This window comes from Nesoenas mayeri (genome assembly GCF_963082525.1).
Source record: "Nesoenas mayeri genome assembly, chromosome: 9".
NCBI classification, from domain to species: domain Eukaryota; kingdom Metazoa; phylum Chordata; class Aves; order Columbiformes; family Columbidae; genus Nesoenas; species Nesoenas mayeri.
Window position 1 is genome coordinate 16,162,296 of NC_137557.1, and position 16,101 is coordinate 16,178,396.

Here is a 16,101-nt window from a genome sequence, read left to right on the forward strand (position 1 = left end):
AATCAGTCAAAAAAAAAAAAAAAATTCCAACCAAAGCTAACTAAGGAAGAGAAAAAATTTCCTATACAGCATTTACAACAAAATCATGTAGCCAGTGGAGGGGGACAGGCAGGTGTGGATATATGAGTGGTGGAGGAGTGTTAGGAGGCGCAGCGGGTACGGGGGAGCTGGAGGAAGGAGAGTACCCAGGACGGGGGACAAGGGACCCCAGCGTCCCTGCCCGCCGCTGCCTCCCGGCCCAGCTCCGCGGCTGTGCCGAGCAGGGGCAGCGCAGCCCCAGCTCCCCGGGGAACGAGGGCTCCAGCACTGAAATGGAGTGGACCAGATACTTCAGCAGCCATCCTGGTGAGCCAGGGTGCCGAGGGCCCCCTGCTGCAGACGTGCCACCAGGAGAGGGGGGAGGGTGGCCCCAGGGGCGCCAGGAACAGCAGCCAGACTGCTAAAAAGAGTTTTGCCTTAAAATACAAAAAAAAAAAAAAAAAAATCTACAAAAAATCAGTTTAGAAACTTTTTTTTTCCCCTAAAACATTAAAAAAAAAAAAAAAAAGAAAAAACAGGGTGTTAGTGTTGGTGTCAGGGCCTTCTCCCCTGAAATGCAACTCATGGCACATAGCCGGAGCTGGGGAGGAGTGAGAGGGGCACGGAGAGGACCTGGTGGGGCTGGGAAACCGTTATATCAGGTTATATCATGAGGGTGAGGAGGGTGGGTTGGGGAAGGCGGTAGAAGGCTCTAGGGGGTTGGGGTAGGATGCTGCATACATCAGCTCCGGGGTGCTGGCCCCCCCGCATCCCTCCTCTGTGCAAATCAAAGCCCTTTCCACCACACAAGGCAGCTACGCAGATCACGCTCGATGCAAAGCAGATTGTCGTGACAAGTGGCCCAGTGCCGGGGTGCTGCCGGAGCCCTTGCGGTGCTGGCGAGGAGCGGGGCCCGGGGCAGAGACTGCGGCTCCAGCTCCCGTCACCCAACCCAGCGCGCCGGTGCTTGGCAGGAGGTGCCAGCCACGGGCAGTCCTATGCACTAGCCCTTGGACAGTAAAGGATGGGAATTCAGTGGTGACACACACAGGGCAGTTTAGATTCCTCCGATTTGTGTGTGCGTGCATGCCGGGTTTCTGTTGTTGGGTTTTTTTTCTCCTTATGAACAGCAAAAAATATTCTTTAGAAAACCGTATTTGCCCCAAGTGGATGCGCTAGTGCTGGTGGCTCTGCCGGCCGGTCAGTAGGCGAAGGCCTCGGCGTAGGGCAGGCTGCCGCAGGGCTCCATCTCCAGCAGGAACGCCGGGCTGTCCTCGAAGTGCGTCAGCGGCACCGTCTCCTCCTCGGGCACCGGGCAGTCGGGCTCCGTCTTCAGGAACGGGCGCTGGTTGTCGGGGTAGGCCATGGAGAACAGAGCGTCGGGGTCGCAGACAAACTTATAGACGTACCGCTCGCCAGCCACCTGCGAGGAGGAGGAAGCGTGAGAGGTGCCCCCAGCCATCCCCCTGGGGAATAACCACTCCAGCACAACTGACACCGGACCCAGCCCAGTCCTGCTGTGCCCTGGGATGCTGGGGTGACAGTGGGGGACAGTCCCAGGCTCCAGCCGCCCCCCGGCAGGGTGGCCACTCACCTTCTGCATGATGCCCTTCTCATAGTAGTAGCGCAGGGAGCGGCTGAGCTTGTCGTAGTTCATGGCTGGCCGGTTCTTCTGGATGCCCCAGCGCCGCGCGACCTGCAGGGAGAAAGGCAGCAGCTGTGAAAGGTCCGGCCAGGGCTTGGACATGGGTCCTCAAAGAAAAGTCACCACCGAAACACGGGGCAGCGGCTTGCTTCTGGGGCTCGAGCAGCCGAGGTGAAAGCAGCACCTCGGCCCCAGAGAAGTTCCCTGCCTGCCCCGAGCACCAGCTGCCACAACGCTGCCACTGCCAAACCGGGGGCTGAATCAAAAGATGCTTGATTAGGGGAACCTGCCAAAAAAGTGGCTTCAAAAAACCACAATTTCCATGCATGGCGTAAGAGATATTATGGGGAATTACCCACAATGCGCAGCTCGGCGCTACAGCTGCTTTCAATTACTGCCCAAACAGCTTCTTCCTCTGTGTCACCCTCCTGCGGAGCCGCACGGCTCCGGCACAGCCCCGCACCAGCACGGAGCCGCCGCGGCGGCGCGGGGAGAAGCAGCGCAGGGGTCCGGGAGGGCGCCGCGGCTGAGCACCCCAGGGACAGCACAGCAGCGGTGCCACCGCAGACGGTGACCACCAGGAGCGGAGCACACACCGTGAGGCAGCAGAGGAGATTAAAGGCACATTTCCCCCGCTCTTAGCACAGACAAGCGCCTGGCGCTTCCCTCTCGCACTCAAAAGCTGCCCGGAGAGTAAGACACGTGTCTTACTCCAAGTGCGAGCGTCACCCGCTGTGTTTGGTGGGAAGGATGTGGCCTCCCCCACACCCCCAGGCTCTCCCCATGGCCCAGCCCTCGCTCTGCCACACTGGACACCGGGGTGGGACAGCCCCCATACCTCCTCAGGCTCGATCAGCTTGAACTCCATGCCCCGGCCAGTCCAGGCAATGAAGTGAGCATTGGCGGGGTCGTCGAGGAGGGTGACGAGGAACTGCCAGAGCTGCAGGGACCCGCGGCGCTGGTAGGGAGGGCCCTCGCGGTACAGGGTGGGCTCCTGCTTCACTTTACCTGCCCACACCGAGACACGGCTGGTTAACACCCTGGCTCTGCTCCTCTCCTGGGCTGTGCCAGCCAGGAGGGGACACATATGGTGACACCAGGCTCACCCCTGTGCAGGAGGCCACAGAGTCAGAGAGGGGAGAGGCACAGGGTAGCAGGGACAGGGCACAGCAATGGTGCCGAGCACCCATGTGGGACGATGCTCAGCAGCTCTCAAGAGCATCGTCCCGGCAGAGTGTGGCCAGTAAAGCTGGCAAGTGTGGTCCCTGGCCATGAAACTCCCTGCCACCAGCCCTGGTCACCCCCAGTCCTCTTCTGGGGCCAGATTCTTACCCTCCAGCCTCTCTGGTACCACGCACGTGTCATCAAAATACAATCGTGTGTCCTTTTCATAAGAAAATCCTAGGGGAAAAGATCCTCAGTGAGCACAGGGCTCCTCCATGAGCCCGGCCAGATCCCAAAAATCCCATGGCTTGGCCCAATCCAGCACCAAGCCCCCATCCCCCAAGCTGGCAGCAGCCCCATCCCCAGTGTTTTGGGTGGCATCACACTGTTTTTCAGGCTGAGCACTGCACAGTTCTGTCCCGCCTTCCTTTCCCCCAGGGGGCTGGGGGAACCAAAACCCTCTCAGCAGCTCTGCGTCGTATGTCATCCCAGGTTACGCAGCAGTGCCGGTGCTGCTCACACGTGGGCTCTCATGGGCTGCTCACGGGCACTTTTGGGGTGCCCAGCGGCTCTGCCAGCTGTGACAGGGGGTCTGCCTGCCTGAGGGAGGGACGAGAAGGCACATCTGTGAGCAGGAGGGGGTTGGGGACTCACTCACCGTCATGGCTGCTGGGGAACGGCCCCCGCAGGTAGGAGGACTGGCAGTTAGGCACTTCTGCGAGGGAGATGAAGGTGGCATTAAGGACACGCATCCCATGGGTCCCACACAGTGCTCAGCAGCATCTTTCCCCCTCCCCGAGCACATCCCGTGGCCAAGCTGGGGCAACCCGCCTCCCAGGCCCACCCTGGGTCACTGCACCCACCCCCAACATTTGAGGGAAAACCAGTATGATTTGGGCACTGGGGTGAGCACTGGGAACAAGGTCTAAGTGAGCTCAGATTTTCCCCACGTTACTGGGGCCCTGCGGGAAGGGAGGCATCGCCGTGCTTCCCCTGCCATCTGCTCAGCCGTGCCACCCTCCATCCCGAGGTCAGGGTATTTTTAGGTCCTAAGGCGATTAAGAGGATTTTTTCCGTGATGCTGGTGGGGTCCAGCAGCCAGAAATCACAGCTGGCCCCAGGCCAGGGCTGCGGTGGGACCCAGCGGGTGCTGCGGGGCACCCAGCCTGTGGCAATGGCGCAAACCACACCATGCGGCATCTGCTCTATGCCCCACACTTTGGAAAGAAAAGGGGGGAAAAAAGGAAGAGATCATATGCTGCTGCAGGTGGAGTGTGGTGTTGCCGTGGGGAGAAACGGCCCGAGGCTCAGCCCTGCGGCCACCCTGCTGCCCATGGCAGAGACGGCTCCGCTCCCCCGGGTGCCGCTGGTGTAACCAGTGCCCCTGAGCACCTTGCTGCCCCCCGACCCGCACCCACCTGAGTCAATGCAATAGTCCCGGGGCTCCTGCTTGATGCCCATGGGGGGCTGGAAGCTGTGGCTGGGGGGGCCAGGCAGGCTGTGGCCGCTGTGCTCGTAGAGCGGGTCATGGTACTCCTGCTTGAATCCCTGAGGGGGGCGTGGGCCGGGGGGGCCCAGCGGCTCCGACAGCTGCCGCTGGTAGACGGGGCGGCTGTCCCCCCCGACCCCGGGCTGCGGTGGGAAGGGGTGGCAGGGCTCCGACAGCTGCCTCTGAAACCTGGAGGCAGAGGGACATGGCGTTACTGAGGGCTGGGGGTCAGCCCCAGAGCAGGACCCCGTGCCAGCTCGGTGCCCTCAGCCCAGGGTGCTCCCAAGGTGGTTTGGGTGGCTTTGTGTCCCGCCCACAGCGGGCTGGGACGGTTCCTCAGGAGCACAGCCACCACGAGGGCTCATCCCGTGGGCATATTATATTTGCAAGGTAATTGTTTCCTACGTGGGAATCCAGGGAGGTGCTGGGGAGCCCCAGACCCCTCTCCACACTGGAGACCCCCGTGCTGAGGGAGCAAGACAGAGCGTGCGCTGCTGCTGCAAAGCACCGTGCACCGCAGTGATGGGGTATCTGGATAAGAGTGGGAAAAGGAAGCAAAAAGGCCCCCCACAACAGGAACACCTCTGTAAAGCAGTAACCCACCTGGAGTGGGGGGCAGAGCTGTGGGGCCTGGGGGATGCTGCGCTCAGGCCGGTGCTTACGCAAAACCAAATCCACCCCACAGCTCCAGCCCGCTGCTAATCCGCCTGCACGGCTGGGATTAAACCTTGAACTCCAGGGTAGGGAGCACTATTTTTGGCTCGGGAGTGCTGCCACCACCAGCATGGTCTCTCCTGTCCGTGGTGTGTAAAGAACCATCTCAAGGGGGTGCTGCCACGTTCCCTCGCCCTCCAGCACCTTGAAAGGCGATCTCTGATCCGGGCGCCCGGCTCCTCTCTGCCGGCCGTGCGCCATTTGGCTTTGTAACCGGAGCCCCGCCAGCTGCCGGGCTGGGATTACTCCATTTCCGAGCCGTGTCCCTCTGCCCTTCCTGAGTGAAACCCAAGCCCTGCGCTGGCACGGCGGTTCCCGCGGGGTCCAGGCCAGCCCCCCGCATAGCTTGAAGGTCGCCCAGAGCCGAGCCCCACTTTGCTGGGGAGGGATGCTCGCCCACTGCGGGCATGTCCCAAGGGTTCCATGGCCCCACCGTGTGGCGTTTGCTGGGCTGCCATGTCCAGCCCTGTGTCCATAGGGGACATGCTGCCACAGGTGACATGGCAGCCCTCAAAGCAAAGGGCATCCAGGAGGCCACAAGCAATGCCAGCGGTTGACTGTGACCTGCGCCATGTCATCAATGGCATGAGCAAAGGCAAGGGAGGGGACTGGCAAAGCCTCTGGGGACACAGGGGTGATGGGGCATGAAGCCACAGCTTGAACTGGAAGTGGGGAGCAGAGTCTCTCCCTCCACAGCCCCAAAATCCCAGGGATGCTACGTGATGCACAGCGGAGCTGAGGACCAGCCCCCAGCCCCGTGGGGCTCAGCTCGGCCGGCAGAGCTGCAGCGGGGGCAGGGAGGAGAGCAGGAGCGCTGACTCAGCACCAGCGCCCGCTGCCACATGGAGGGATGCAGGTGGCAGCCCCTGCCTCCCTCGCCGCTCCCGAGGGGGACGTGAAGGGGCTGCTCAGTGCCCCAGGGCCAGGAGCAGCAGGTCCTCGTTCATGGGGAGAACAAACCCAGAGATCCCAGGGGGAAGTGGCAAGTTTTGCCACGTTGCTTTCCACGGGCCTCTATGCAGCAGGATCTGCTGCACAGTCCGTGACCACAGCAACGGCACGGGCATCCGCCTTCCCTTCCCAAACTCGGAGGCCACTGATCTATCTCGACCGGACCAAAGTCCCCAGCAGCACCCGCACTATGCCAGCGCTCACTTTCGCGGAGGCAGCCTTACCTGTGCTCTGCGGGATACTGGTTCTCAGACATCATCTTTGGCATGTGCATGGGCGGGTGCGGCGGCCGCGGCACAGCAAAGGTCTGCGGCCTCTGCTCCTGCAGCGGGGCTGGGGCCGCCCCATGGGCAGCTGCCGGCACGGCCGGGGCTGGCGCTAGCAGGGCTGATCCCTGGTGCGCGGGGGACACCGGCGTGGCGGGCGGCGTTAATGGCTTGAACCCGGCGGGGGGCTTCCTGTCGTAGGCACTGCAGAGGGAACAGGGGCAGGGGCTGATGGCCACGCTAACCAGGGCACCTCCGCAGGGCACACAGTGACACGCAAGTACCCGCGCTGTCACCCCAGGAAGCTGCAGGCAGCGGCTGACCCACGATACCTACCAGCAGTTGTAGAGGCACTTGTCCCCGTAGCCAGCACAGAGAGCCTGCTCATGGCTGCAGGATGACAGCTCCGAGGAAGGGCTGTGCAGCTCCCGCTTGATCTTGGCCGGAGGTGGGGCGTGCAGGACCACTGCAGTGAGAGAGAGGAGGATACGGGCTCACCCGCATGGGACAAGGTGATGGGGGATGTCACCCCGGGCAGCATCTGCTGGGGTGTTCTTTGTTCGGTAATTGGGTGCCAAATCAACCCCGCAGGAGCAACAGGCAACAAAACCATAGAATCACAGAATCATTTTGGTTGGAAAGGACCCTCGAGATCATGAAGTCCAACCATTCCCCCACCGCTGGCACTACCCCATGTCCTGAGAACCTCATGTCCGTCTGTCCAACCCTCCAGGGATGGTGACTCCAGCACTGCCCTGGGCAGCCTGTTCCAATGCCCCACAGCCCTTTGGGGAAGAAATTGTTCCCCAGATTCAACCTCAACCTCCCCTGGCACATCTTGAGGCCATTTCCCTTTGTCCTATCACTTGTTATGGCAGGACGGTGCCTCAACAGACCCTGACATGCCAGTGGGGCGAACCAGGGTAGCAAGGCTGACTTCTGCAGGGGAAAACCAGAGCTCCCAGGGCTGGGACAGTCCCTCCAGCCCAGGACATCACTCACAGAGTGGGAAACGTTCTCTAATGGGATCTGAGAGGGGAACAGCACACGGTAAGAGGCGCAAAGCAAGGGCTGCCAGAGGGGAACGGGCAGCAGCTCAGTGGGATTCACCTTCCCCCAGCCAAGGGGACCCAGTTCCGGGGTGCCACAACTGTATCAGTTCAAGTGGCAAGCGTCCCATTAAACACAAATCCTTCCCAGGGCCCCCAAGCCCACTCGCTATATATAATTTTAAACCGAGTAATATACACTTAAGCTAATTAATTTCTAAAAGCAGGCACTCCAGGAAAGGGAAAGCGCCTCAGAGATCTTTACCTAAATAGTGCCTGCAGAGAAGAGCCAAGACTAATCGGAAGTGGAGTATTAGCTTCACGCAATGTCTAAACACAGCCCAGCTACAGTGGAGAGGAGCAAATAGCTCCAGGACAACTGGTCACAGCTTGCCAGGTAATTAGCTGCTCCCCTAATTTGTCAAAACCTTTAAAGAGCTGCTGACTCCCCCCTCAACGGCCCAGCACAGCTGGTACCAAGGGCATAAAACCCCCCCAACCAAGGAGGATTTGAAACATGAAGCGCAGCGCTGAGCCAGCACAGCCCCCCGCACGCCTTCCACCCGCTCCCCAGCCGGATTTACCCCCCTCCTCCGTCCCCCCGCCAGCGAGCTTTTGCCGCTCTCAGCATTTCCAGCCTTAACGGGGGGCCGGCGCGGCGGCGGCAGAGCCCGGGCTCCCCGCGAGCCCCGGGAAAGCCAAGTGGAACGGGTTTTGGAAGGGCTCCAGCTGCCTATCGCAGGCATGTTTCTCCCTAACAAGCTCCGTGTTGTTGGAGCTGGTTGTTTTTCCGCCAGCCGTACAATGGGGTCTGGTTATTCATTGAAAAAAAAGTCTCTGAGCAGGCACCACCCTCCATTCACAAACAATTTGGAGCGCTCCATTCATGCGGCCAGGGGAAAAAAATAAAAAGAAGAGAAAAATTTCCCCAGAGCTTTAGCATTGCCATTCAAGAAAGCCTTAAGATCCTAACAGAGACCAGCTGGCCCAGCCTGGACTTTGTGCAACATTTGAATTCCTTACACAAACACGGCGGGGCCGGCCGGGGCTGCTCGGCAAGACGCTCTTGCTGCCGAGCTCATGGCTGGCTGGGGCAGCGAGGCCGGAGCGCTTGGCAGCGGGAGGCTCGGGGGCACCCCGGCTGGTGGCGTGGCTTTTTGGGGGGTAAAAGAGCTGGTTTTGGGTCCCCAGTGGCCAGGGGGGGGCAGAGGAGGCAGCAGGAGGGTTCCCAGGGAAGGGGCTGCCCTGCCCAAACAGCACTTTGAACCTTTCTGGTCCTGTGCTCAGCGCTATAATTAAAAGCTAAAAAAAATTACAAAAATAGGCAGAGGGCACAGCTTAACTATAGATGGGGCCAGAGAACAAACCTCGGCACACCCGCACCGGGCCGGAGCTGCAGGAGTGGCGAGAGCACCCACGGGTGCCGGGCAGCCCCTCGCTGGGGGCAGGAGGAGGCTGGGCAAGGGGACCAGCCACAAGTGCCACTGCTGTGCCCAGCTGGCAAGGTGGCACAGACATCACACCCCAGCCACACTGGAGATGCCCCAAACATCAACCTCTGGCCAAGAGGTCTCCTGCGAGAAAGGTGCCACCCCAAAGCTGGTTGGGGATGCAAATTCCCACTGAACCCATCGGTGGGGGACAGGGCATGTTGTTGCCAACCATTAGCGCAATTGGACCTGTAAGAGACCAAGCGCCAGGACCAAACTCGCTGGCTTGCTGCTGGTCGCACCCGCTGCCCGAGCCATGGGAAAGGCGGCCAAACCACCGTTTCCAGCCCGGCCACCGGCTGGGGACCTTGGCACCTGCTCAAGCCGTCACCTGGGAGCCGAGCTCCCCGCCTGCCCCTCCATCCCCAGCGCTACAGGGCGCACCCAAGGTCACGCCAGGAGAGGAGCCAGAAATAGAAGCCAGGCTCCTGCTTTCCTTTGTTTAAACAACCCTTCCTCAAAAACAAACCTCCTGCTTTCATTGTGGTATGTAAGAAACCCGCTCTGTGCCCTGCTCGTGGCTTCAGCCATGTGTCACCCGTGCAGGGTGCCCAAGGTCCCCAGGGAGCAAAGCCCTGCAAATGGCAAAGCCTCTCACAGTGCTCGATCTCCCCAGCACGACCTCATCGCTCCTCAATTATTTAAAAATCTGACTGAGATAACACATTGTACATATTCCCTTCTCACCAGGATCGTGCCGCCAGAAAACCCACCCGGATCCTTGGCCAAGGCTGCGGCACGGTGAGCTCTGCACAGTCACCCCGGAAGGATCTGCCGCTTCTCCGGTTCGCTATAAAGCACCAAACCCGGCTGCCGGCTGCTCAGGTGCCAAGAACAACACGTCCCTCTCGCAGAGGAGCCCTGCTTTCCCCAGCCCCACGGTGAGATTTCCTCCAGCTGCTGTGCGGTGAGGGTTTTCTAGCAAGGCAAGAACGATGCTGCGGTTCAGAGCGTGTCCGAGACTCAACACGGCCCACGTGGCAGCATTCCCCACACCAACAGCGTCAAAACTAAGCCTGGTTTGTCCCTTTCTGCTGCTCCGCCGAGGAAGCTTGGCCTCGGGGACCCCAGGGCCATGGAGCTGGTTTGCTCAGGGTAAAAGAGAGCAGCAGCTTCCTCAGGGAAAAGGCACAGAGCAACACAACTGCAGAAACAGAGTCCAATGTGTATTCGCAAACATCTGTATGGGCTAGGGAAAGATTTCCTTTCCCCTGGGAGTTATGGGGCGCTGAGCCCCACTGTGACCCCCGCCTGGGAAAGGCACATGTTCCTGCTGCATGTAGGGGGAGGCTGCACCAGATTCATCCCTCTTTTTCTTTCTACACCACACACAGTTCAAAACGAGAGCGAAATGAGAGGATAGGACCACAAAGCTGTAAGCTAGAGACTTTTCCCTCTTTAAATGCTCTCCAGTGCTGGTATGGAAAAGCTGGGCTCCCCATCGCCCTCCACCCTGGTCTGAGTCCCACCCCAGCTGGCACGGCCCCTTGTGCAGCACTGAGGGAAACCTTTGCTTTGTCCCTGCCAGAAAGTTAAGGAAGGTTATCACAGCAGGAATATCTCCTTTCAAGTGACAAAGTCCTTTTAACATCGGGTCTACAGAGGCCAAGCAGGTCAGGAGAACATTTTAAGTCTCGACAAAATACCTTTTTTCCCCCTACCCCACCTTCCTTTCACTGCATCACCCAGAAAAGTTTCTCTCTTGTCTCTGAGTTCTCCAGGTTACAAGGAAACAAGAGACTGCCAAAAGGCACTGGAAACAGCTTCAGCTCTAAGAGCCACCCTCCCACGCACGCTGCAGTTTCTACCGCTCCAAGCAAGAGCTGCCGGGCTGCGCTAGGATGTCAACAGCCAGTTGCGTTTCTGACTCTGGGCTCGCCTTTTATCTCAGGGGAGACAAGGGAAAAAAGAGCATCTGAAACTTGGGCTGTCTGGAACAGTTTAATGGCAAGCTTCCCACTCAGAAGTAATCAAAGAGCAATAATTAACATGCGTTTGCTGTAGGAGAAGATACCCTGCTGCATGCTGTGACAAAGCTGGAATGAAAAAATCTGTTCGACTGCAGGCTAAATTTGATTTCCTTTAAGTTCTGGAGCTGGCTGGCTCAGCAGCAAAACCCAGCCACTAACAACAAGCTACCACTTCTGTTTGCCAGGTAACGACCCAAAACATCCTGATCCCCGCCACCTTCCCCTCCGACCCAGCCTCAGCGCCCAAGAGCCAGCGCCCGAGCACCACCCGCCGCTCCGCAGCCCCAGCCCTCGCCGCCAACCCGTTCCAGCAACAAACCGCGGCTCCCAACCAAGTCTCGCTCTTATGCAATTCAAGAGGGACGGCATTTTCACTGGCCTCCTTTGAAACGCGCTCGCTTGCCAGTGATTAACGCTGCTTAAAGCGGCTCAAGTTTCACCGCTCAGGTCCGCTCTTGCCAACAGCGCTGGGCCAGGGCTGCAAAAAGCTCCAGAAACTGCAGAGATTGTGGCTAAGCAAGGAGCCCAGCACGGGCTCTCGCATCCACTTGAAAAGGAAAAGGAGCTTTTATAAGCAAATCAACACTACTATGAACAAGCAGCGAGTCTCAGAGGAGCCCAGAGATCAGTTAGAGACATTTCCATGCGTTTGGCTATAATTTTCCATATTTACAAAAGACAAGACATTGCAAGTTTCACCTCGATGAACCCAAACCGCACGTGCTTTCTCCCGAAAGTCCATGATTTCATGGTTTCAACCCCAGCAACAACAGCCTTCCCAAGGAACAAGCTCCAAACCCAGCACAAGGTTTTGCACAGGCACCCAAACACGTCCCCCTCTGGAGAATGAAAACCCAGAACAATCACTTACAGTTGTCAGACTGGAAATCTGGGACAAATTGTTCATCATCAGGGACCTGAGCTAAAAAAAAAAAAAAAGAAAAAAAAAGTTGATTTATGCTGTTTTCAGTTCTCAAAAAAGTGCTCAGGGAGAGATTTTACACAGCTAAAGGCGGAGGTGAAGACTTGCCTTCAGCTAGCCAGGCCTCTTGGAGCTGGCTGAGATCCTGGAAGAGCTCTGGAACAGAGAGAAAGACTTATGCACGCCACAGAAGAATAAATAAAACTGCCATTATTCGCAGGATTATTTCTGAACAGACCAACGCGAGGAGAGCGGTCTGCCAGGGCTGCAGCGAGGGCACGGCCGCCCGGGCCAGCCCTGCCTACCTTCCGAGTCGTGCGCCAGGTCAGTCTCCAAAAATTTCCTTTTCCTATCGGAGCCCGGCCGGCCTCGGCCCTCCTCTGTGCAGGACTTCTGCGGGGAGCAGGGAGAGTGGCTTGTGAGGGCGCCAGCCTCCAAGGATGGGGGGCGCACCCAAGGACGGGGGATGTCCAAGCAGAGAGGGGGCACAGGGAAAACTTACCCCGGGGCCCATGAAGGGAACCTGCTGGTCGTAGAAGCCGTCCATGGTGCGGGGGAGGCGGGCAGTGCCCCCGGCCCGCTCAGCATCGACGCCGGCCCGGGAAGGGGGGTCCCGCCCGGGCTCCGGCAGGTGCGCGGCTGGGGGGGGGGGGGGAGGGGGGGGTGCGGAAGAGAGGGCGGGGGGGAATCAGGCCCTGGCTGGTGCCACCCCCGAGGCTGGCTCGATCGGGGTGCGCTTCCCCGGGGAGCCGGTCGCCGTTCCTGCCGTGGCGGGTCGCAGCCCCCCGGCTCGTGATGTCACTCAATTTCTATAGAAACGGCCGTGACATCACGCGCCGTGAGCCCGGGAGGAGGGAGCCCGGGAGGAGGGAGCCCGGGAGGAGGGAGCCCGGCCGCGCCGCTGCGCCTCGCCTCCCCCGGCCCTGCGGCTGCGTCCCGCCGCCCCGGCCGGTGCTCGGCGCTGCAGGGCCGCACCGCAGCCAAAGCCGTTCCCACGCCGCCCCGCGCAGATCCATTCATAAACTCCGCCCCCCCACACCTCCTACCCCGCGCGCGCTCGCGCGCGCCCCCCGCCATTCACACCGCGCGGCCCGCGCCATTCATAAACAACGCCCCCGCCTCTGACCGCACCGCTCCGCGCCGTCAGGCCCCGCATACCCGGCCGAGGAGCCGCGAACTCGGACCGGGACTGGGGCTCGGCCGCGGCGGGGCCCGGGAAGGCGCCGCCGCCACCGCTGCTCGCCCGGGGACCGCGCTCCGCTCTGCGCCGGCCCCGCCGCCCCGAACCAGCGGCCTCCGCTGCGCCCCGCCCCGCGCCGCTTGTTTACCCTCCGCGCCGGCCAATGGGAAGCCTCCCCTCGGATGCCCCCGCCTTCTCATTGGCTGCAGCGCCGCTAGGCGCCCGCCCGCGCGCCGCTCCGCCGAGCACCATTGAGGCCGTTGGGTGGGAGGGGGCGGCGGCAGCCAATGGGCGCAGCGGGATTTGCATGGGCTGCGGAGAACGTTTTTCATTCATAAAAAAATAGAAGGGGGAAGAGGCTGGCGGGTGGGGCTGGGCCAGCTCAGGATTTAAAGGGGCCGCGGCCTTCTCCGGGGGGCGCCTGTGCGGGGGTAACGGGCGATTTTAGGGGGCTGGTGGGACATCCCAGGCGGCCGGATCCGGGGGAATGGAGCCCAAAAACCCACCACCCAGCAAGCTCAGGAGATGGAATGGACCTTGGGCCTCACACGCCAAGGGGTCCCTTCTGCACATGTCATGGGTTCCCTTCTGCTTTCTCCAGCTATTGATTCGCACAAGCAGGACAGTGTCACACGGGCCCCACTGCGAACCTGGGGCTAATCCGTGCCCGAGTGCTGTTTCTGGCAGCCTGTCCCCTGCAGGGATCCTGCGGGCAGGTTTCCCTTTCCAAAAGACTCTTTGGCCATATAGAGGAGTTCCCACTTTCAGGGGCTTTGGGGCTGCCCTGGCCGTGAGTCCCCCTGAGTGGGTTTATGGACACACAAGCACTTGCAGGGCTGCAAATGGCTCAGAGGATTGGGAACGGGTTTAGGACAGAGCCCCGCTGCCAGAGGCCTGTCAGGGGTGCCACCAAGGCAGTGCTCTGCCAAGTGCCTCAGTTTCCCCATCTCTAATGGACGGTGGTGAGACCCTCCATGAGGACCTGCCAGTGGCTGCTCGCAGAGGATGAAGCGGTTTGCACAGGATAAATGGCCTATGTAGAGGCCTTGCTGGGAAAATCTTGCTGCAGAGGGAAAAAACAAGGGGCAATGCTCAGTTAAATGCTGTTCTGCTCAGCTTGGGAAGGAGTGGAGTCCTCTGCTTGGATACAGGGAAGATGCCCAGGGCTTAGGAAAACTGGGTTGTCCTCAGCATTTTGAAATCCTCTGCCTCTGGTCATGGGCTTGCCAGTGTCCTGGGACCGCTGCCCAGCATGTCTCTGGGCTTCTGGTGGGAATTTCTCTGCTGATGTTGGGGTATTGATGGGCTTCCAGAGACCCCCAGGGCCACGACTGTCCCCCAAGGCCACCATCATCTGCCAGGGATGATGCTGGTAATGGCAGGTAGCTCATCTCCCATTGTGTCCTAGCTGAAATGGGGAGAGGCTGCCACAATACACCGCCCACTGGGTGCCTGCATGTTGGCAGGGGGAGCATGCAGAGGGCACAGGGTGTCCTTGCGTCCCGGGAACACTCCTGGGGGGCTCTGCAAGCACTGGCATCTCACTTTCCCTCTGCATGCGGGCAACCGGGATTAAATCACCGCTGGTAAAATTAGCAGATGACACACGGGCGGGCAGGTGGCAAAACCTGGGCTGGGGAGCAAGGTGGGCTGCTGGGGGCGAGCCGGGCCATCACAGAGCTGGGCATAACTGCTGACCCAAGGCGGCCGTGGCCCCAGCACTGGCCGGGGGCTGCTCAGTGCCCCTGGGGCCTTGTGCTGCCACCCGGCACGGCGACAGGCGACGGGGGGCCAAGCACAGCCGTGGGGTGGGCAGGTGGTGGCTGCAGGGGGACCCTGGAGAGCCAAGGCTGGAGGGGGGATGGTGACCAGCGCCTGCTAAATTTAGAGCCTGCTCAGGGAAAAAAAAAACCAAACATAAAATACAAAATGGCAGTGTCCAAATTTAGCTGGTGGCAGGTCCTGTTGAGTGCTGCTCCATTGTGCTGCACTGACAACATCCCTTCGGCCCCGGTGCCCGGAATTGTGCACCCGCCGTTGGAGTCCCCAAAGGTGGGGATTGCCTGGGAATTGAGGATCCCTGGTGCACTCCAGGACCAGCCAAGTATTTCATCACCATCTTTATTTGAGGCAAGCCCACAGCAGCCCAGGTGTACACGGCAACACGCGCTACGCTACGGACATTGCCATTTCCATGCAGGCAACCACGGCGACGCACACGGTGGGGAGTGGGGCTGGAGCCGGCACTGGGCTGGGGATACCCTGGGGATGGGATTCCCCAGCTTTTGGGGGTCCCACAGCACAGTGCTGGCTCAGCAGGGTGCTTGGGCACCCATACTGGTGCCTGCAGCTGGAGGGAGGTGTTTGGGGGCTCCTGCTCCATCCTGCAGCCTTTAGAGGACAAATGGGCTGAAGCAAGAGACAGCAAGAGGGACAAGGGGTGTCAGAGCCTTGAGTGCCCCTTGGCTGCACGGTGTACTCCTCTGGGGAGCTGGGGACAGCTGGGCCGGTGTCCCAACCCCTGTAGGTCCCCTCCTAGGCTGGAGACCTTTGCACCATTGTACTGAGGAGGTCATTAGCTGCCAGGCCCGTTGAACTGTGCCTTTGGCACTGCAGGAGCGGGTGGAAGCTGTGTCCCCAGGGGGAGGTGGCAGGGACTGTCTCACTGATCATCAGAAGGGAATGTCTCTGTTGCAGCCCACCACTCTTGGCAGCCTGCTGCTGGTCTGTCATGGTCCTGCTGGCCCGTGCTGGTGGCTCTGCAGGACACGTCTGAGTGCTCCCCCTGGAGCTCCGAGTGCTCCTCACCCCGGCACGCTGCCGGACCCATGGCTGTGGGTATGGGCACAGTGCCCAGCTGCTTCCCCCGGCTCCACCACCACCGATGGCAAAGCACAGCAGAGCCCCGTGTGCTGCTCTTTGCTTGGAGCCCAGCAAATCGTGACCAGGCCTGTGGGGAAAACTGCTTCTGACTCCACACAGGCACTTTCTCATCAGAGCCCTGGGATAAAACTCCGGGTGGAGGCCAATCAGGCAGGGAAACGGAGTCAAACCTGCTGCTGACCTTGTTCGTTGCCATCCCACAGACCAAGCCCAGCACCTGCCTGCCAGCAAAGCTTGGGAGATGGCTGAAGTTTTTCTTTCGCCCTCCCCAAGCACAGGAGCCGTGAGGCACAGAACCCATCTGTGACACCCAGCGGTTATTTGGCTTCGCTCCCCTACACTTTCACCTGGCTACTCATT

General features: G+C 60.2%; 1 protein-coding gene across 2 annotated transcripts; it reads right to left on the minus strand.

Annotated features, from left to right (window-relative positions):
• Positions 1-1,219: 1,219 nt before the first annotated feature.
• Positions 1,220-12,225, minus strand: ETV5 (ETS variant transcription factor 5; the record flags this gene model as incomplete). Of its 2 annotated transcripts, none has more annotated exons than XM_080349838.1 (12): positions 1,220-1,441; positions 1,613-1,714; positions 2,502-2,671; positions 2,996-3,064; positions 3,486-3,542; positions 4,246-4,505; positions 6,206-6,451; positions 6,584-6,713; positions 11,628-11,678; positions 11,787-11,834; positions 11,984-12,071; positions 12,181-12,225. In XM_080349838.1, the coding sequence occupies 12 exons, from the start codon at positions 12,223-12,225 to the stop codon at positions 1,220-1,222; spliced, it is 1,488 nt and encodes a 495-aa protein (XP_080205964.1). The 2 variants fall into 2 exon arrangements, with proteins under 2 accessions (XP_080205964.1, XP_080205963.1); XM_080349837.1 differs by having other exon boundaries at positions 2,502-2,691; positions 2,965-3,064.
• Positions 12,226-16,101: the final 3,876 nt, after the last annotated feature.